The sequence below is a fragment of the Cyprinodon tularosa genome, unplaced genomic scaffold (genome assembly GCF_016077235.1).
Source record: "Cyprinodon tularosa strain WSP-4 unplaced genomic scaffold, ASM1607723v1 ctg210, whole genome shotgun sequence".
NCBI lineage: Eukaryota > Metazoa > Chordata > Actinopteri > Cyprinodontiformes > Cyprinodontidae > Cyprinodon > Cyprinodon tularosa.
In genome coordinates, this window is record NW_024038779.1 from 1,259,747 (window position 1) to 1,281,744 (window position 21,998).

General features: G+C 37.6%; 1 protein-coding gene across 2 annotated transcripts in view; it reads right to left on the reverse strand.

The window, feature by feature from the left end:
• Positions 1-19,776, reverse strand: part of LOC119783772 (DEP domain-containing mTOR-interacting protein-like) — a 36,150-nt gene extending 16,374 nt beyond the window's left edge. Inside the window, exons 1-5 of one of the 2 annotated variants that reach the window (XM_038285429.1) lie at positions 19,442-19,776; positions 19,228-19,320; positions 16,211-16,389; positions 14,489-14,612; positions 5,935-6,113 (exon numbers count right to left, since the gene is read on the reverse strand). In XM_038285429.1, coding sequence (XP_038141357.1) covers positions 5,935-6,113; positions 14,489-14,612; positions 16,211-16,389; positions 19,228-19,313 — 568 coding nt within the window. In that variant the 5' untranslated portion in view covers positions 19,314-19,320; positions 19,442-19,776. The remainder of the gene's footprint in view (positions 1-5,934; positions 6,114-14,488; positions 14,613-16,210; positions 16,390-19,227; positions 19,321-19,441) is intronic. The other variant, XM_038285428.1, reaches the window with a different exon arrangement.
• Between the last annotated feature and the right edge of the window lie 2,222 nt (positions 19,777-21,998).

A 21,998-nucleotide genomic window follows, 5' to 3' on the forward strand; every position in this document is an offset into this window, starting at 1 on the left:
TCGAGCAGCTGCATCCAAGCCATACATCACCAAGTGCAATGCAAAGCGTCGGATGCGGTGGTGTAAAGCACGCCGCCACTGGACTCTAGAGCAGTGGAGACGCGTTCTCTGGAGTGACGAATCGCGCTTCTCCATCTGGCAATCTGATGGACGGGTCTGGGTTTGGCGGTTGCCAGGAGAACGGTACTTGTCTGACTGCATTGTGCCAAGTGTAAAGTTTGGTGGAGGGGGGATTATGGTGTGGGGTTGTTTTTCAGGAGCTGGGCTTGGCCCCTTAGTTCCAGTGAAAGGAACTCTGAATGCTTCAGCATCCCAAGACATTTTGGACAATTCCATGCTCCCAACTTTGTGGGAACAGTTTGGAGCTGGCCCCTTCCTCTTCCAACATGACTGTGCACCAGTGCACAAAGCAAGGTCCATAAAGACATGGATGACAGAGTCTGGTGTGGATGAACTTGACTGGCCTGCACAGAGTCCTGACCTCAACCCGATAGAACACCTTTGGGATGAATTAGAGCGGAGACTGAGAGCCAGGCCTTCTCGTCCAACATCAGTGTGCAACCTCACAAATGCGCTTCTGGAAGAATGGTCAAAAATTCCCATAAACACACTCCTAAACCTTGTGGACAGCCTTCCCAGAAGAGTTGAAGCTGTTCTAGCTGCAAAGGGTGGACCGACGTCATATTGAACCCTATGGATTAGGAACGGGATGTCACTTAAGCTCATATGTGAGTCAAGGCAGGTGAGCAAATACTTTTGGCAATATAGTGTAACTGCATAGTTTATGGGATTCAGGCATCTGATTGTCTGTACATGACATTACCTTTACATAAATAAAAGCTTTTTTATCAATCATTTTAGCAAACCTTACCACCTGTTATTTTTAAAGTCTTTGCCAAAGATATTTAATCTTAGCTTCACACAGCAAAGAAAGAAACTATATGTTTCATCTTAAAACCATTAGCATATCTTAAATATTTTGGTACCTCCTCAGATTTAGATAGAAGACTTTGTTCTTTTATTTAGCCCGCATTGCTTTGATATCTTAGTATTGAGTCTTTTTATTCCTCTGTGTCGATGCAGGGATGCTTGAATATTTCAGGAAATTCTATCATAGGTGTTTAGTCAGATTGCTGTATTTTCCCATGTTTATCCTGTTCAGTTATTTTTTTCTCCTTGTTTCTTTGTAATTTTTTTGTCTTGTCTTGTTACTCTGGTAGAATAGAGACATTTGTTCTTGAACACAAAGTTTTAGGAACAAAAGGTGAAAATATTTCCTTCTTCTGAGAACTCAAGTGTAGAAATTGTTGCTTTGTGCCATGAATGAACACAACAGGGTTCCAGACTATGGAGCCTGGAGTGTTGTTGCATTTTAGAGTGGTATAGAGAGTCTGCAGTTATAAACTATTCGTCTTGTAAGTTACTTTCTTGTTCCCCCCTCCCCCCACCTCCTGCATCTTTAACAGTATTGTAAATATAAGTTTTATTCATTTAAATCAAATCTGCCTCCTTCCTGTCTTTGATTGGGTCCTACAACTCAGAAAAACCCTAGGAACATGCATTCATCATGGTAGAAATGGTGTGCTAATCTGGTAAAATTAGCCCCATCAAATGCTGGTGCTTTATTGTGCTTTTTTGTCCTCATCACTAAATATGAAGGCAGGTTTCTCTTTGATAGCATACTGTATAAAACAAAACATAGACTTTTAGTCTTTGATTTTTATAAACATGTTTCAATATCTTAACAACCATCCACTGCCTAAAGGTGGGTATGTATGTGTTGCTAGCACATGCACCCCAATGCCTACTAACCTCTTTGTGCAAGGGACACATTCATGACACTATTTTTGAAATTTTAGGATTTTTCGTTTCCATGCTTGTTGTGATAATTCTGCAGCAAAGAAGAACACAAAGCATGTTACAGTTTGCAGCCAAAGGCATCACATTAATCTACTAATAAAGGTGTAAGTTCGGGGTAGAACTGAAGAGATTGCAGGCTTGCATTTGGTCAGAATGGTCAGCCATGAGTGTCTTCAGTGAAAGATTTCTACAGAGAGACTGCTACAGAAGATCCATCCTGACTACAGTTACATCTACAACTTGCTGAAACAAAAACTATGAGGTCTAACATTTATTTTCCCTTTGGGATCAATAAAGTATTTTTGAACTGACTTGAATTCTCTGATGACCAATTAACATTATAAATAAAGGTTTCCACTACTGCTTAACAGCTGCAACCATAAAAAAAATCACATTGTGTTCTTTACGAACAGCCTAAAAACTCTCTGAGACCTACCTAGATCCTCAGCTCTGCCTGGTGTTTAATGTCATGGTTATGGTTAGTCTCATGTTCAAGGATGCTGAGATAAGATGGACCACTGCCTCTGTGTTGCAGTGTGTTAGTGCTGTGTTGTCACATTCCTCTGCCCTCAAGACACTTAGCTCTACTAAGAAGCTACAGGACAGGAAGTGAGTCAGAGAAGAGAGAACAGATGGGAAGACAAGAAGGAGCATAAGCAATGTTTTCACATGATGTAGCATCGCTGCATTATTATGCCTAGGACCTGAGGGTGACCCAATGACAAAATGAAATGCTATCTACATATCAAATCAACTAATTTTTCAGAATCCTAATAATTTATAAAGTATGCTTCTTGCAAACAGGCAAGAACCGATTTAACTTGTTAGATTTCAGTTTCAATCACTGAGCGCCCAACTACAGTAACAGCCCATTGATTATTGATCATTATACTATTTTAATGCATCTAGGTAAAAGTGCTTATTGGGCCAGAATCTTATAGATATGTCATAAAGCTTTGGTTCAAGTGCCAGATATGGCAAATTGTGGGAGAGATTGTTTTACAATATAAACTCAAACAAATAATATGTGACTCAAAACAAAAAAAAAACAACAGCCATAAAGGTGATTGCTTCCAGTACATCTGAGTTTGATCTCAGTGGAGAAAACCACGAGGAACTCAAAGTATGAGCCAGGAATAAGTGCCAATCTTGAAATCCATTTACTTCTAGACATAGAATTTAGATCTGGAAACTACTGCATGTTTTACTGAACCTACAATTTGCTGTAGTGGTATTTTCAAACAGAGAAACAGAGAGATAAAGCAAAGTAGAATTTGCAGTACTGCAGCATGCAATTTGTCTCAACTTTGATGGTTTAAACTAGCAATAGTACGGAGCCCCTAAAGGGACATGGATGGGGAAAAAAGAACTTTTATCGAGATTCCGCAATACTTTTGCGAGATCCCGCAATAGTTTTGCAAGATCCCGCAATAGTTTTGCGAGATCTCGCAAAAGTTTTAGGCTTTAGGGGCTCAGTAGAAAACATTTTGCAACATTTCGCAAAACGTTTTGTGAGATCTTGCAAAAGTATATTTTTTGCGAGATCTCGCAAAAGTATTGCGGGATCTCACAAAAGTTTATTTTTTCCTCCATGTCCCTTAAGGGGCTCCGTAAACTATCTGTGTTATGTAGTTTATTTGTTTTAATCCAAGTGGTCTGATTGTTGAATAATTTAAAATATTACATATGACAGCCTTCTGGATTTGAGAAATCTCTTAAACACCTTATATTTTAACTTCACAAGACCTTTCAGCTCACTTTACCTCAGTAAAGACTGGGTGCAAAAAGGTGCATTTGTTTTCATCTAACATTTTTCTCTTCTAACTTTATATAACAAACAATATCTCGTCCCCTTTTCTCTGTCAATATATTCGCACTTTGAAATTTTGGTGGTGCTTGGTATAGGAAACCTGAGAGACCAGACCTAAACCTGACAGCACGTGTAGCTTTTTTAATCAGTCATGAACAAAGATTTTTACATGTTTTATTTCTTCTTGCCCTTTAGGAGTTAAAGGGATTAAAAGCAGTACAGGGAACTAGTAAGGAGCATAGGCCTCTTTTTGTTTTCCTGTATTTGGATGAAAAAAATGAAGGAACAATTATGCAAGAGGTTAAATCCCCCAAAGTGTTGCAGCACTGTATCTATACTGCACACAGCAGGACCTGACTGTAACTGAATCTCCAGGCATGAAGAAAGTTAACAGGGGAGGTGTGGGTATAAGAAAACATATCAGTATGACTTAACGATAGATTTGCAGCATTTAAAAAGTGGGAAAAACTTTTAAGACAAAGAAAAAAGAATGAAAGGAAAAGAGAAGTTAATTTTAGACATAGAACATTAATTTCCTGCTGCAATAGTGATCTACTTAGATGGCATCTGCAAATCAAATTTTCTTTCATTTGATGCTCTGAGAGAAAATCATGAAAGTTATCGGCTAACAGAAAATGAAATGTGAATACTCCCACTTGGACTGTATGAATGGAGCTTAAAGAGCTAGGAGACAGACACCAACTATCACCCAAACCCTGAGTAGAACATGTTGTAAGGCTGTCTCCGAAGCCTTATAGACAGACAAATTTAAAACCTATTGCTACACTTTAGCAAAAAAAGGAAAACAATATGTCACTATCAAAGCAGTAAGCACCTCAACACAAAGTGCAATATTGAGTTTGATTTTAAGTATTTACAATTTGCTAACTCAAGATGAACAACGACACGATTTTAATTTCCACTGATTCTCCCTATTAATGAGCCAATAATGAAAAATGAGAATATATCTGATAACTGCTTTTATTATTTAAGCTCTAACTTTGCAGGTTTACTTTGTACTCAAAGCTTTTAAGTTGAAAGTCTTTCAAGAATTTTTGGAAAAAAAAACATAACGGAAAAGTAGGAAAGGAGAAAAGGTTTCTATTTTAGTGACCATGATCTAACTTTTTATTTAGAATATGAACTCAAATTTGATGATGACAGCCTGAAACTCAAACTTGTTTGGTTACAGTGAAATATGGTAATTTAATGCTCAGCCACAATACTTTATTAGAAAGCATTTTCTTCTTCTTATTTGTTGTTGTAGTATTTTTTTCTATACTGCTACTTTAATACACAGCTGTATTATACCTTAAATTGCATTTTAAATTGCACCTGGTTTATTTCATTATACCTTCAATTGCATTTTGAGCATTATTTGAAATTCTTACGTCAGAATTCTTTACAGTGCACAAATACTGTCTGTATGTACCGCCCTATCGTCTGAACATGGCATCTTTGCTAACACGGCCTAAAAGAAGCCCCCCTCACTTCGCTTTCCTGTGCTCAAAGGTTTTCTCTAGGAAATTCTTCTTTAAAGGTAAGCCTCCCCCAAACAGGTCAGGTTAATTATAGGACCTCCAACATTACACCTTGAAATGTGATCTTGGCCAGTGTGAGATAAAAACTGGGTTTGTTCCAACTACAGTAAGTTGACTCCAAAATGAGCAGAACCGAGCACTAGAAATATCAACATATTTGCTATTTCTTTATCTTTTCTTTTTTGTTTTAATAAAATATTCATTTCAGGAACTATCTATAAACTGTGTTTGTCAAATAAAAAAGACTTCTAAAGATTTAGAGACTAATCGTGTGCATCCTTTATTTTTTACAATCCTTATTCAATATCATTTTTTTCAACAACCACCGGAATATGCTTTCAAGGAAAAAGTGTAACTCAGATATATTTTGTCTCCATATTGATGTGAAGTGGCTCTAACAGCAGAGGACTCAGATATGAGGGGGTGACTGAATAATAGAGCACCACCCTTTCTACCATTGAGTGTCTTTTACACATCATCAATATTTTAAAAGCAAGCCTCAGGCATGTCTGAGTTTTAACCCCAGAGATGAAGCCCTTAAAGCTAGATGAAAGAGAGCAGTGTTGCGTAGTTACTATATAGTCACTATTCGGGAGTAGTCAGCTTTCCACAGGATTTTTTTGGTCTTTCAAAATCTAATTCAATTGGTCCCTTAAAAACAGATTATGGATAAATATTTTGAACCAGAGTCCTATAGATCAGGGTGATTATCACTCTTCTCACCATGCTGAATGATGCCATGTTCGAGCAGCCTCCGTCCCAGCTGCTCGGCCTCTTCCCTGGTGGGCACCTCCCCCTCCTGCAGAAGCCAGTCAATGAACTCTGAAGCAACCAGGGTCCGCTCAAAGGCCACACCCTCCTCTTCTCTAGTCTGCATCAAGTTGTTCTCTGTGTTCATCAACCTATATGAGAAAGAAAAAAACGAGAAAACCAATGCAACGTGTGAAATAAAACACATGAGGTCATCTAAACTTCAACAGTACATTATTATCTCCATTTCAGCAAAAGAAATAGAGGATCAGGAATCCTTAACTAAACTTAACTAAGACACATTTTCCTGAATTCACACACACTGTGAGTTTATTAAGCTGCTCCAGTAAAGTAACAACAGATTTCCCTGGACACTACACTCTGGGTTTAGACAGCCGCTCCATCACTTTAATATAGAAACAGTACTGCAACCTCTCACCTGAGCAACATGACTCATACCACAGGTGCATTTTTCCTTGGGTTTGCTCTCTGGGCCTCTGCTCGGATGAGCCTTAAAACTCATTAGTTCTGCTAGGGGGCTGTGGTTAATCTTTGTGAAGTTAGAATTGCTGTAGAGCAGGTCCTATAGGCATAATTTAGAGGCTGTGATCTTTCTAACTTGCTATAGACCAGTGGTTCTTAACCTTTTTTTGATCTGCCCCTTTTTTAGCTACCCGCATTTCCCCTAAACAGCCTTTACAATAGATGAACAAAGAAACATCAGCTGCAGCAGATAATTGTAGTACATTAATCTACTTTATATCTCAAAACTAATGTGTAATTATTTTCTGGTCTTAACAGTCTAAAAGTATTCAAAATTGCTATTAATACTTAAAAAAAAGAAAAACTATAATTATATCTTCAAATCATTTCTACCATGTACTCTCTACAATAACACTGGGCTTCTCCAGGGGGCGCGTCGCATTTTGCTGACCAATGAGGTACCCTTACTAAAATAAAACTTAAACTAAGTTAAATCCAGGTGGGAAATCTAATCTAAATAAACAACTTTGAACTAAACCTGTCTAAAAATATAAGAAATCTGATCTTTATACAATTAGAACCTTTAAAAAGAAAAACTACATGTAAAGGCTAAAATAACAGAGGCCCTAGATAAGATGTGCTGAAGTAAAACAAGATACAAAATTTTCTTAAGATGCACTAAACTAAAATAGGATCATTTCTGAACTTAAAACAACTAAAATCATTTTTTCTCTAGAACCTCTAGATTAAAAATAATTTTTCATGCATCAGTGTTCATGGCTGAGGTGGTGCTGAGGGCTTTCTGAACTCCGCTAGGCCACACATGAAGAAAGTTCAAACCAGAAAAGCATCATTAGTAACTCCATTAATTACTTGCTGTAAGCCTTCATCGCCAAATACAACACTATTGTGCTTCCCTTCAGAGAAAAGGCCCATGCAAAAACAATATACTAAAAGATTAAAATCATGTGAGCTCAATTAAAATAATGGCTTCAATATATGGTTCAAAACACGGGGGGCCATTTCTTTTGCCGTTTGGCCAAAATAAATAGATAAATATAATTATGCAATCCCTCTTGGTTTTGTTTTGTTTCTTTTTTTTTATTTATTTAGTTTTGTATGTTTACCTAATGGGTGGATTGCTTTAGGTAGAAGTAGATGTTCTGGTTTGAACTGCTTAATCAACATATTAATCTAAAAATAAACAGGTACACACCTGGAAAAAGTTGAACAATGCTTTAACTTCTAAATACATTATCACAAACCAAACTGGTAGATCATGTCATAGATCAAGCTGTGGGGGAATATTCTTAGGAACACTTAATGGCATCTAATTAAAAATAATTAGAGCAAGAAGGCTGCAGGGAAAATATAAACTTATAGTAACAACCAAATAGGAAAGACTCAACAGACTTAGAGTAGGCAGTTCTTTTTGTCGGTCTGACAGATGATATTTAAAGGCATCAGTTTAATTAGAGAAGAAAATAAATTAATCTAGAACTGGAGTCTCCTTTGGTGTTTTGACTAAAAAAAATGAAACAGAAAAGAGGAATGGGCGACTTAAAACAGAGACGTTAATTACCTTTAAATGAGATGGTTATTTTTTATACTGGTTTTCAGAATCGACAAGTGACATACTGTTTATTAGAGCATTAAATAAAGTAGCTAATTAAACCCAGCAGAAAATGTATTTATCAACCAGAGAAAAACATACCCGTGGTTATATGAAAGTTTTGCATCAATCAGTGAACGCAGTAGGCAGGTTTTAGCTTAGGGAATGGACTTAATAAACTCAAAGAAGGTCAGCTTCTGTGTTGATTGGACTGAGTGGAATCTTAATGAATCCAATTTGAACCAATGAAACCATTATCAGGTGCAGCAAAAAGCCTTTTTTTAAAAACACTTCAATTTACCACAGGCAATTAGCTGCACCCTCTCACTTTGGTTCGATCCATTGTCTAATAGTAGTCCAGGGAAAGCTTAGAGGCACCAATGACAAAAAAAACACCAATGCCCTCATTAAACACTGCCTAGGGGAAAAAAACTTTGAGCCAAAGCAAAGAACAAAACAACAAAATGAGAAAACAGGGCTGGAAAACGCTCAGGGTTTTACATAAAGAGTTATTATAACCCATAAATGTGACAAAACAATTACTTATTTTCCCTAATGTCAAAAAACAAAGAGCTGTTGTGTATAACCTGAATGATTGAATGCCATCTGATCCACTTAAACCTTTAAACTCAATAGACTGAGCTGTGCTAACACAAATGCATTAACTCAAAGTACTGTACTCGGTGCTTTAAATGAGAACAGCTTAAGCAATGCAATGCATTATTCATATCCGAGACCTTAAATACAGAGCAAATACTGTGTATGAATGGAGCATGATAACAAAAAATAGGACAGTTGAGCAACTAACCTGGAGATACACAGGATCTCACTCTTTATGGCTAACTCTGCCTGAGTGGAACTCACAAACAGAATATGATGAGACCTCAGCCATGCAAAACTTTTAAACAATACCAATATACTATAGTATAGGTTGACTGAGGGGGCAGCTGAAAGCAAGTTACTGAGGCCTCAAAAGTGTGATGATGAAGACAATATTTCTTTGTGGGCAATGCACCTGGTTTACTTCACAATGGTGGGAGTACACCAGTAAAAAAACAACTAAATTAACAAGGTTTTATCCTTAGAAACACGCATAACAGGTATACCTTTAAATTTAGGTACAATCAGATTTGTAAAACTCATAAAGGACAGGAGGCTAGGCTTTATTTCTGAGTGTTATAGAACTGATCTAAGAAATTTGATCTGTCTTTTTAGGACAAGTTAGATTTTTTTAACTGATGAAAGGAGGTATTAAGTGTATCAGTGGATTTTTGTAATGTTGTTTAGCTCAGTGGTACTGTTGATCTATTGTCAGAATGATAATATACAAGAAAGATTCATACTTCCAGTATGCAGGAGGTGGTAAACAATAGGGACCCTAGCTAAATTAACATCTCTGTTGGATAAAGACTCCCACCCCATGCGTAAAGCTGTTGCTGAACTGGAAAGCTCCTTCATTGACAGACTGCTGCATCCTAAATGCACCAGGGAGAGTTATCACAGATCCTTCCTCCAAGCAGTTGTAAGACTTTATAACTATCACTGTTCCCAACAACCTCAATAATTTGTTACATTCATGCAGATGTTCTGTATTATTTTACTTATATCCATAGTTCCTTTTTTACACTTAAATCAGAATCAGAATCAAATTTATTGCCAAGTAGATTTGCATTTACAGGGAATTTGACTTGGTGTTGATGGTGCAGACAAATTAGATATATATACAGAATACAGAATCTATAGCTATATACAATATAAAACATGCCATATACTATATACAATATATAGTATATAGTTATATAGTAGACTGTGAGTTAATGTGTCTGTAGATGCAACTTTGGTGCAGCTTCTAGGTCCTGAACGGAGAAGGGAGAAGCAGTGTCAGTGTCACTGGGGTCTCTGGGCCATGTTGATAAGGCTGGTAGTGGATGGGAAGAAACTGTTCTTGTGGCGTGAGGTTTTAGTCCTGATGGACCGCAGCATCCTGCCAGAGGGAAGTGTCTGAAATAGTTTGTGGCTGGGGTGCAAGAGATCAGCCACAATCTGCCCTGCACCCCTCAGAGTCCTGGAGGCTACAGATTTGTGTATGAGATGGTGATGAAGGAGGTGAGGTAAAGCAGTGTTAGAAACCACATCTTCCCCCTCTGGAGGTGCATTTGCCAGAATCTTTTTGGGGTTAACCTATAATCATTCTCCATGGTCTCTCCAAACTCCTTTAAGTCCTGAGTTTCTGCCTCTGCAGCCACCTGTGAAGTGGTATGCTTTGCCTCTTAGGACCTGCTTGCAGCTTCAGGAGGCCCACTATGTTAATGGTTAAGGTTTAGAAATGACAGCACTGCATACTGTTGCATACCACTCCACTTAAAGCATTGTGCAATTGACCAGCAAACAAAAAAAAACATAAATAATACTAATTATAGTACATAGGAAGGAACTCAGACACTGTCAAATAAATCCAGTCAAACCAACTGCATTTAGAATTCCCCTAATTTAGTAAAAAAAAAAATATCTCAGTATAGATCCATATTTTCTGTGAATACATTGAATTTTGTAATTGAACATTAGTGAACAAACAGCACACTATTCTTGCACACCAAACACATTTTATCTATACAAAGTCTTCCCACATTCCTCTGTCCTGTACCACACAACAAAGGGCCTCTATTCTCTGGAAGAGATCCAGATAAAGTTGTGTCAGATCTTTGAGTCTAAACTAATCTGATCTTTCTTACTTGAACATTTCTATGTTTGGTACAAAAATATCCATAGAACGCTGTCCTTTCTCTATACTTTTAGAATTATATCCTCAGTTTTCGCCAGTAACCAGTAATTTCAAGCAAACACAGTTTCCAGTTTGCGGCGGAAAACTTCTGCATCCATCGGTGCAGCATGTCAGTGAGTTTGGGTTCCTGAGGTTAGCAAGGCCCCAGAGTAAATTGCAGCTTGAGGAATGAAAGACATTCTTTTTTTAAAGGATGCATTTGTACTTTTTTCTTAGCTGTAACAACTGCTAAACAGTACAGAAACAAAAAAAAAGAAAATTATGGTATTGTAGTTTTATTGCCACTGATGCAACTAGTGGCCCAACACATGCAACAAAATAATCTAATGCACAAAAAAAGTTAAACCGTAAAGGCCAGATAATGGGTAATTCAACCACAAAATGTCACAGTATCCTTTTCTCTGGGTCATTCTTGTATAAAGATAAATCACAGTCTCATCTGCTCATACTAGTTATATCATTTCAAGTTGGAAGTGCACTGTTTATGCTGCTTTGACAGTTTGCAGAAAAAGAGATTAATGCACGCCTAAGGAGTACCGTTTATTTTTCCATTGGGAAAACTAGATGTTTAAGTGTTGGGTGGAACTGGTACTGAATGCTGCATAACAAACTGTTGGCTCAAGTAGTTTACATACCATGGGTAGCACACTGAGAATGTTTGCAGCTACAGAAACCTGACGTTCAAAATAATATTATCCTTGGTATCACACTTCTGTTTTAAGATTCCCATGCTGTCTTATGAGCAGACTGGTCTAGTTTACAGGGTATTTAACAGGATTAACAATGGCTACTGTTCTAACTGGGACAATTCCAAACATCTAAGAAAATAGATGGTTAAAGATCCACAACAAGTAAGTTGTGTTTCTCTATGTTGCAGAGCTTAATGTGCTGCCTTGAATCCTTTGATTACTGTTAGTCATTATGATATACTTCTAAATTTCTTTACTAATACGAACAAAAGTGTGGACTCTAATAAAAACTTAAATTTCCCATCAACAAAATCAAAGTGGGTCTTTTAGGCCGGGAGGGGGTGAGAGAGAGCAATACTTAAGTAGATACTGGAAGGCTTTGTTGAATTTGCATTTTTTTCAAAATCTCACAGTCAAGGTTAAGGGCCTGACTTCTCTTGGGAAAACAGACAGAGAATACAACTAAAAATATGAATTAAGAACACCCTGAATACCAAAATGACAGAGCAATATGGTTTGTACTTAAATATTAAAAACTGAAGGTTTTTTTTTTCCATGTTTAACTGTGCATTAAGGGTTTAAACTAGTGTGCTGAACCATGGTGATTGCATAAACACATAGCTTAAAGGGCTGACTTGACAGCTGCATCCTCTACCCCTGTTTTTTTCTCTTACACAATGGCTGTATGGTTGTGTATATATGTATGTGTATTCCCTGAGGCACTGAAATCAAAAACAGGACTGGGATTAAAAATATGTGCCACCTGATTTAGAAGCACAGAAACAAAGTTTTCTTGTATTCCTCATTATCAACAATCAAAACTTTGACACATACAAAGCTGATGACAAGCAAGAAATCCCTGTTCATGGTTTCCTGAAAACAAAGCTCATGTGTGGACAGAAACCCATGACTCATCACTCTGTTAAAATATGTTTCCAGTCATTTCTCTTTCTCCTCAAATTTGCAGGCTTTCAGCGCAGGCGAGCTCAACTCTTCATGCCCTCATTTAATGGAAGCCATTTACCAGCAGAACAAATTTTCAGAAATGCATGAAACATGTTGTTTATTCCTGATGTACTCAGTGTACATAGCAGCAACTACCGGCAGGGTAGATGATAACAAAATACAAGAAAAAATAGAAAGCAAGGGATTTAAGCTCCCTTTAATCTGAGTATCTGCAAGGAGAAAACTTGCATCCCAGAGCTTTGGGTTGGGTGATTCTCAGACATCGAATTGGGGTACCTATTACTGCATTTATAAAAGACCAATTTAGGGAGTTGCTGAACCTGTTGTACCTTTTGGTCGTCTACTGGCCGTGATTTTGTGAAAGGTTGCATTTTGCATTTTCATGCACCATTTTAATTGAGTTTGAGTTCTCCATTTTATATTACCTTTATTATAAAGTTAGTGGGAGGTAATAATTGCTGATTAAGCTTCCTGTTTTTCTGGGTCATATGTTGTACTGTTGGATATAACTGAGTAGAAAGCAGAAAAAAACACTATTCCTTAAAGAATGGGCCTTAAGGGTGTTATTTTATATGATATTCTACAATTATTGACATGATTGTTATTGCTTAATTTTGCAAATTGGGCCTAAATCTGTTTTAGCGCTACTCTGTATGAGCTGACAGGCAGCAAGTATAGTTGAATTTTCCTATTGGTTAAAACAGTAAAGCTTACATGTCTACCTCACAACACCATGTTCTGGTAAAGTGGGGTGTTTGAGTGACATAATCTCTGCCTTAATAGCATTCTGTTTTCATGTTTGTAGATGCTCGTATTTTCCATTGTTCATTTATGGTCACTACTGCCACTATTACAACCAAAACATTTGTCTAAGTGTTATTCTGACTGTCAGGTACAACTGGAACATAGCATAAACCTTCTCATTCAGATACACTTCCCCTTGACTAATATGGAGTTGAAATTGCTAGAATTGGGAGCATTAATTTATAGGTTTTCAAACCAATATTTTTAAATTATTAGTGAGCTTATTGTTTTAATTTAGGTAGTTGGATTATGTAGTTATATCAAATCCTCCAATTCCCCTCATCCTAGCCACACCACTCTGTTCATCCCCACACTAGGTGGGTTTTTTTTTTTTTTTTTTTTTTTTGCCCGTTGAATAATTTTGCTTCAATTTTTTTTTTGCTTTTTAATGTTCATGAAGCAGTCAATTGCAACAAATGTTGCACAGTCCTGCACAAATGGGGACATCTGGTCACCTAAGAATATGTGAACTGAAGCATGTTTACTTTAAATATGGGATACTTTGCAAATAATTGTAATATGATTAACAGAGAAGGTGTTTATTCTTTATATGTGTACGGTATGTGCTGATAGAACAGCAATGCTTGAAATTACTCCTTTGTTCTTTGGAAAATAATGCTCTTTCAGCTTATTTCAGTTGAAGATACAGAACAAAAAATGACCTACAAGTAGATTGCCTGTCAATCATTCATAATCACATACAGTAGCTACTTAATACAAAACAAGGCCATTACTTCCAAATAAACAGTATGGACAAGTCAAAGCTTTCAAATAACAAGAGATTGGAATTCAATCACAACTCTGATCTTTGCATTTGTACTTTCTAGCACTTCAGACACCCTTATTTATGCAACCATTGGCAGGACATTCTTCAATTACAAAATATATCCTCTTTGAATTGAATACATTTTAAACAAACTATGTCATTAACCCTGTGTGCAATTTTGAGCTTAATCTTGAATGCTGTTAAAAGCTTCCACTTGCTGCATATTAGGCAGATACATATAGATTTTATTTATCCTAAAACCTGTTAATAATGAAATAGGAGTTCTTGTTTTTTTTTTAGAACATTTACATAACAGCCCTATGCTGAAAACATGAGGATTGTCTTGTGTATCCATCAGTCTCCATCCTTCATGGCTGCATTAGCATGTACATGTGTTCCCAATGTCGGTTCTGTGTTTGTCTTACTTTTCATATATCCTTTGCCCCCTCATGAAGACCTTTGCTTCACTATCCAGTGGGAATGTGCCGTCGTCCTTTCTGAAGCGATACAACAGCTTCATGTCTTTGAACTCCCGGTGTTCATCACACACTAGAAATGCACAGTGGAGAAGAAACTTCAGTTACAGTCTCAGCACTTCGCTGGCAAAAAATAAATAAAAATTATCACTGTAAATAACTGTAGACTAACAAAAAGCTACAAATGAATAAATAACATTAATTCCAAATGTAATCAAGAGGAGAAAAAGACAGACGGACGTGTTCATTCATTAGTCGAATTAAGATTGGTTAACATTGAGGGATATTTGGTTGTCCTTATAAAACCGAGGTTTTCAAAGTGGTGGCATCTTTGTTTATAACTCAGGGCTTCTTTCCTGTACAGTAAGTGAAATTACTAATATAACCAGACAACTTGAAATGCCAGCAACAATTCATGTTTCCAAATAGAATGAGGGTCTATAATCAGCCCATGGAGGATATAGGAACATGAGGTATCCCCTAACTCATTTCTTTTTAAGGGTAGTTTAAACCGGGCTTTCCATGAGGGACACATAGTTCCTCTAGAACGTTTTGAGCCAAAGAAGCATCCTGATTATATTCCGGCTGGCTCCCTGGAATATAAACTGACTTGTAAATCCAGACATATGCTTGTCTTTACCACAAATTACACACAAATTATTGCAGATGAGGCTCCAGTAGGCCTACCAAATTCCCAATCCATCCGCCCATTACCCTTGAACAAAACACAGAGACACATTAACTCCTCACATTACAGCGCAGACTCCCCCCTAGATTGGCATGCATTTGTGGTGCAAAAGGATATAATCCAAAGAAATAGTGCAGAGAGAAGACAGTCTAGTCCAGCTTTTTTAAGACGATGAGTTTCTATGTGCATCTTAAAGCCAGGAACCTCCGCAGGTTTCACGTCAGTATTCTGGACTGACAGTGAACTGGCTCTAACCTCACATGAAAGAAATGGGACACTGCTCTGGTCTATCACCGTGAAGATTTAGCTAAGCCAAATATGATATGGATCAAAACCTACAAATAAGGAAATAGACCACTGAAATGTACTTTTCTCCTGGGATGAAGACGGCTTTTCTTTATGAAGCTGGTAAAAGAAAACTGATGAGCTCAGGGATGACCTGAGGTTCCTCCACATCACAATAAGTCAGTTGATCAGGATGCCTCATGGTTCCCTTTGGAGGTTTTCTAGGCACATAGGGGAAGGATAACCTCTGGATGACATAAAACTCACTTGAAGGACTAAATTTTTCTTCTAGTATGGGAATGTCTTGGAATATCATGGTATACGCTAGAGTGCACCTGGGTAACAGGATCTCTTGGAATTCCTCCTTACCTCAATGACACAATCTCATTTACATGAAGGAAATTAGATTGAGACTAGTTAAAATGTCACTTTAAAAAAAAAGGCATGTCTTATTTATTAAACTAAAGGTTAATAATAAAACAGTCCAAAGTAACATCTTTCCATTTCATGTCTCTAGTCCAGAAAAAAATGCAACTCTTTTTAAGACAGGTTGCCTGGGCAGACGTGGAGAATCATCTACTACCTGCTCCCAGAAAATGTCAAGTTAGGCCCTTGCTGTGAAATAATACACTAGACATTAACACCTAAGATTTACTTACCCTATCTTTTTCCAACATAAACAAACATTTTAGCCTTACCGTGGTGAATAATGCTCTGGTCCAAAAGTTTCTGCATGATCTTAATAGCCGTGTCCCGGTCTGAGGCCTCCTTATGTTCGATTAGCCAATCAATGAGCTCCTTGGCGACGAAGCAATTTGGGTAAGTTCGAAGGTGGTGCCTCCGATCCTTGATCACCTTCCCCTCATGGAGTCGCAGCCTGGAGACAAACAAGCAGCAGAGGAAATGTGATTAATGCTCGATTCCTAGAAAGTAAGACAAGAATCTTTCTGCTCTATTTTTAACAGTTGGTCATTCAGGGTTTGTTCTTACAGGCTGGTAAACATGATCTATCTGATCTTGCATTTCCCTTTTAAGTTGCACTCTGGGTCTCTTAATCCAACAATCAGAACAAACAAACAATCTGACTGGTTTACTTGAAGAATAACCAGAACCACAGAGCTTCCACTGAGCTCATGGTGGATGTAAGCTGTCTAAAGCCATATTCAGCGGTCTATAATGTATCTATCAGACTGTGAAACAGCTGAAACCACACCAAGGATCAGAACCTGCCCTAGATGCCTTTTTCTGCCCATCTCTGTGTCCTATACCTGAACTGGAGTGTTCTGAAACAGCCCCAGCCAAGCTTCTTGCAGCTAGCTTGATCCACTCCATGCTGAGTCTGTGTACAGCATCACTCTGAATTATAGCAACAGCCGGCCCTACTGCTCTGCCAAGTCTGTAGGATGAGAAAACAAACGTGGCTAACAATTCACAGAATGAACAACTAATTTGGCATTGCATGGGTTTTGCTTTTCTCCTCTTTTGAACGTTTATGACTAATGCCATTGAAAATTAACTCCCACTAAATATAGAATTTGAATTATAACTCATAATGAGGAATTTATCACTTTATTATTGAATGCATTTATTGCTTCCAGTACCTTGATTTTAAATCTCATTGCACCCATGAAACTTTTGTCATGGTTCTACAATGACCCTATTTATAAAAGTATGATCCGGTCACAAGACTTCCTTAATCAGCCATATGTCTCTACAGGCCCTGATAGCCTTCTACAAAGCAGGACTAGCCAGAGATCTGTCTGCCGATATGCACTCTCAGATTTTAAACACAGCAACTTCTCTATTATCCATTCAGGAACCGGGAGGCACATGTTGCACGAGTCTGACTCAAGACAAAAATGAGCAAACAAGGTGTGGACTGTGCAAACTCCTAGTTTTAATCAAAGGAATTTTTACAGCATGGCTCACTTAAAACTTGGGATTGCTCAATGTTTCTCGACATACTTTAGGATGGGATCTGTACAGAAGGGATCTCTCATAGAGCAAACAGCTGTGTAGTGTTTGCTGGTGTTATAACTTGTAACAAAACCTGTTCCATTCACCCAGAACAGAGCTTTGAGCTATATGCAACGATCAGCATTCTACTGTAGTGACTGAACAGCATGATTATTCTAAGCAGGTCCCATGTTTACCCTCGACTCACTTGTTATACTGACAGCATGCTAACGTCTTCCCATTCTGATTCATACCGTAGAAAATATTTAACTTGTAAGATAAATTTGGCAATGGGTGTATTTTAAGTCAGTATTTGTTATCTAAAATGAATGACAGTCATGCCCATATTGTAAAGACAAAAAGAAATGTAATAAAATATATTTAGTGGGACAATCAAAGACTTGCTAATCTATCTATCTATCTATCTATCTATCTATCTATCTATCTATCTATCTATCAACACAGATATGGAAGCGGTCCAAATGGGCTGCTCATATCATTTCCGTTAGAAATATGGTAAGATTAGCATTAAAAAAATGGTACAAAAATTCACAAAAGTCACAAAATTGCTCTTTGTTTGAGTCAGCCTTGTGATATGTCATGGGAGAAGACAAATGGCTGTCCGGTTGACAAAGGGAGGTTGTAAAGTGCTGCAAGCACAGTAACCACTAACTGCACCGCTGCTCGTTATTATATCTTTTCAGGGTTAGATAACCCGACTGCTAAGAAAACATTATGGTCTTTTAGAAATCTTTATTGAGATTAAGTCTATCAACATTTAGGTTTAAAGAGGGACACAGAACATCTTAAACCAGACTATGGAAACACAGAGTACATGGTGTTAAAATTTCAAGTGTCCAGAACAGGGACCACTTCCCTAAGCAGCTCTCCATTCACTGACACCAGTGATGCTGGCAACTGGCAGCTTCTGTACACAGCTGTGCCAGAAACCCTCACATACACACAAACACACACACACAACATACAGTTATAAGCATAGCAATGCTCTCTAGAACTAAAGAAGAGTACACTCTGCACCTGGTAGAGCAAGGAGGAAAAGCTATTAATCTCTGTTAGATTACGCAATTCTTAATGGATGCTTCTGCAAGAAAAAAGTAAAACATTTGCACCCAATAGGATCAAACTTTTTCATTGCAGGATTTCAACTGGGGGCTGAAATTCCAGACATTGGTGCAATGCTTCCCTACTGAGCCTCTATTCATCGCTGAGGTCATGAGGCAGTGAACGCCACAGTTTTTGGAGCCTCTCTTTACATATGGTACCATAGGCCTGAGGTTTCATTCTGTCAACAACTCTACCAGGGCAACTGCTATATAATTCTCTGATAGCAGATATGGGCATGGCATGGTTATAACCTTGGGTTAGCGGGTTCAGTATATTGCTGCAGCTCAAAGGGCACTGAATCAGTGGAGCAACCAAATAAAGGGGTGTTATGCAACCCTGTAGAAAGCAGCAATAACAAAGCAACAAGAGTTACATGGGTATGCATGCATGGATGCCTTTGTTTGACTCAGCATGCTGCAGGGAGGCTGTTCAGTGCTGCTGTAGTTGCAGTAGGGACCATTATATAAAGCATGTTTACCACACAGAGCAGGGTGTTATGTCCTGTCATGTCTTAGTTTGCTCTATGAAGGAGACAAAAACCGGAATTATTGGCGATTATGAAATGTGTTGTTTTAGGATTCATGCTGCAGATTTAGTGTTAAAATGTGGTTTGTAGCCGGAGTGAGAGACCTACCTCAGCTGTTCTCCAGTGACAAGCACCTCAGCCAGCCGCTCCAGTTCTGCAGCCTTCTTCTGCATGGTGGTCCCGATCCGGTCCATCCCTCTGCTAAATAAAAAAAAAAAAAAAAGGCACCCTGTTTTGTGAAATTATAATGCTAAGTATGAATCGTGCATCAGCGTGGGCTTTAACTTGCAGAAAAAGTAACAAAGACATTCCTTTACATCACCTACAGCCACCTACCCGTGAAGCACCATGGAGAGCGCAGCGGTCAGCCTATATGGGATATCGCTTGAGTAAAATTAACAAAGATCTATTCCACGTGAGGAAAATATAGAAAACTTGGAAGTGACAGCAGCCCCCATAAACAATTATATCCGGCGTTTAATTCCTGGATAGCATCCAAAAATAGAAGTGCTCATTAGTGCATTTCTGCAGCGCTTTTTCTGAGGCTCTCTGATAATAATCAGCGCAGCTGGAACTAGTCTGTCCCTTCAAACGGCTTTCTGAGCGCTGCCTGTCACTGACACATGTTATGTTTTCCTCCCAGCACAGCGCACACAAAGCCCCCACCCGCATGTTAGGATCTGCTGCCGTCAGAGGGGGAGTTAACCGGAGTGGGCGGAGTTAGCTGAGGGTCAGCTCCATTCCTACACCGAGTGGCTCTGTTTAGTAAGGAAGAGGATTAGGGCCACTGAAAAACACAAAATAAAAGTTAACTGATTTTTACATTTTATTTCAGTATAATATGAGAAAAAGCCAGAATTCTGACTTTTTTCTCAGAATTCTGGCTTTTTTTTCTCAGAAGTCTGAATTTTTATGGAGAATTCTGACTTTTATCTGACATTTTTTCTCACAATTCTGACTTTTTTCTCACAATTCTGACTTTTCTCATAATTCTGACTTTTGCTTTTCAGAAATCTGTCTTAAATCTCATAATTCTGACCTTTTCCCTCATAATCTGACATTTTTCTCACAATTCTGACTTTTTTCTCAGACATCTGACTTTAATCTCAAAATTCTGACTTTTTTCTCATAATTCTGACTTTAATCTCAGAATTCTGACTTTTTTCCTCATAATTCTGACTTTAATCTCAGAATTCTGACTTTTTTCCTCATAATTCTGACTTTTTCTCAGAATTCTGACTTTTTCCTCATAATTCTGACTTTTTCTCATAATTCTGACTCTTTTCTCATAATTCTGACTTTAATCTCAGAATTCTGACTTTTTTCCTCATAATTCTGACTTTTTCTCAGAATTCGGACTTTTTTCTCAGAATTCTGACTTTAATTTCAGAATTCTGACTGAATTCTGACAGCTAACAAACATATTAACATCAAGCCATAATATATCCTTTTTAAAGAGTAATCTAGCTCTCTTGTTTTAATTACCTTCTGCTCCTCCATTAATGAAATAGCATCACTGGGGAAACAGCAAAAACAACTCACATATTTGTCAGTGAAGCTGAGTGCTCCCAAATCTCTTCCTTCATGGTGCCCATTTACATTAAGATCCAGAATTCTGAGATTAAAGTCAGAATTGTGAGGAAAAAAGTCAGAATTCTGAGATTGCGGTCAGAATTCTGAAATTTTTCTCATATTATACTGAAATTAAAGTTAAAAATCGGTTAACTTTTTTTCTTTTTTCAGTGGCCCTAATCCTCTTCCGTAGTTTAGGGAGATAGGACTTTAGAAAGTATTTAAATAGGGAACAGGAGTTTGTTTTACTTTTAAATTTCAAGCACCTTTGATTTATTTATTATACATGTATTCATTTATCTATCTATTTATTTATTTGTTTGTTTATTCAGGTAAAGAGTTTGAGATCCAGTTTGAATTTAGTAACATGACAAGAGGCTGCATGAATAAATAAAGATATACAGTTGCCTACATGGTGCAACATATAACAAACATTTACATTCCAAGAAGTAGATGGATAAGGAGAAACAGAAATGGTGCTTAAGTTTAGGTTTAAAGGATTGTTAGCAGGAACCATAGAGTTTTGAATGTTCAGAATGTGGATAAAGATGGGGATACAGATAGGGATCAGCGGTGTACCGGTAGGTTTGGGGGAGCGGTGGTAGATGCTGTGGGGATTCTATACTTGATAATGTTACTTGATCTTGTTTGATAATAGTTGCACAAGTTAATTATAAGATTAGTGGATGTAATTCAAAATAATATTATTAGTTTTTGCAGTAATGCTGTTTGTTTTTGTTATATTATTGGTAGTACTAATTGTAACACCTAATAGAATAATTAATCAGCATATTATTTGAATAATCATTTCTTTGTGTCTGAAATGCCTTGGATTTGAGTATTTCAGTATTTAGTTATTTACAATAATTCTTTCATACCATTTCTTTGTAGCCCTTCATTAGCACTAATTTCTTAGATCATTTATTATTTTATTGCTTACTTATTAATTTTTCAGGTCTGTATTGATGTATTTGCAGTGCACAGGAACCCATCCCATAGTCAAGCTTTTGGCATCACTAAAATACAATGACTACTGTTGTCAAGGTGTTTAGTGACATCTGTATAAATGTAGACTGTGGTAGAACCTCGGTGCTGGTATTATTGGATCATAGTAGTGCAGTATTTACTGTAACACTGTTGTTGAACACTGTTATATTATAGTGTCTGGAAAGTGAGTTGGAATTTCTATTACAGCACTGAACTGGTTTAAATCCTTGTTGAAGGGCAGGGACTTCTTGTGTCAGTAGGTGATTCTAGATCAGACACCACAAAATCATATATGAGGTTCCCCAAAGGTCCATCTTGGG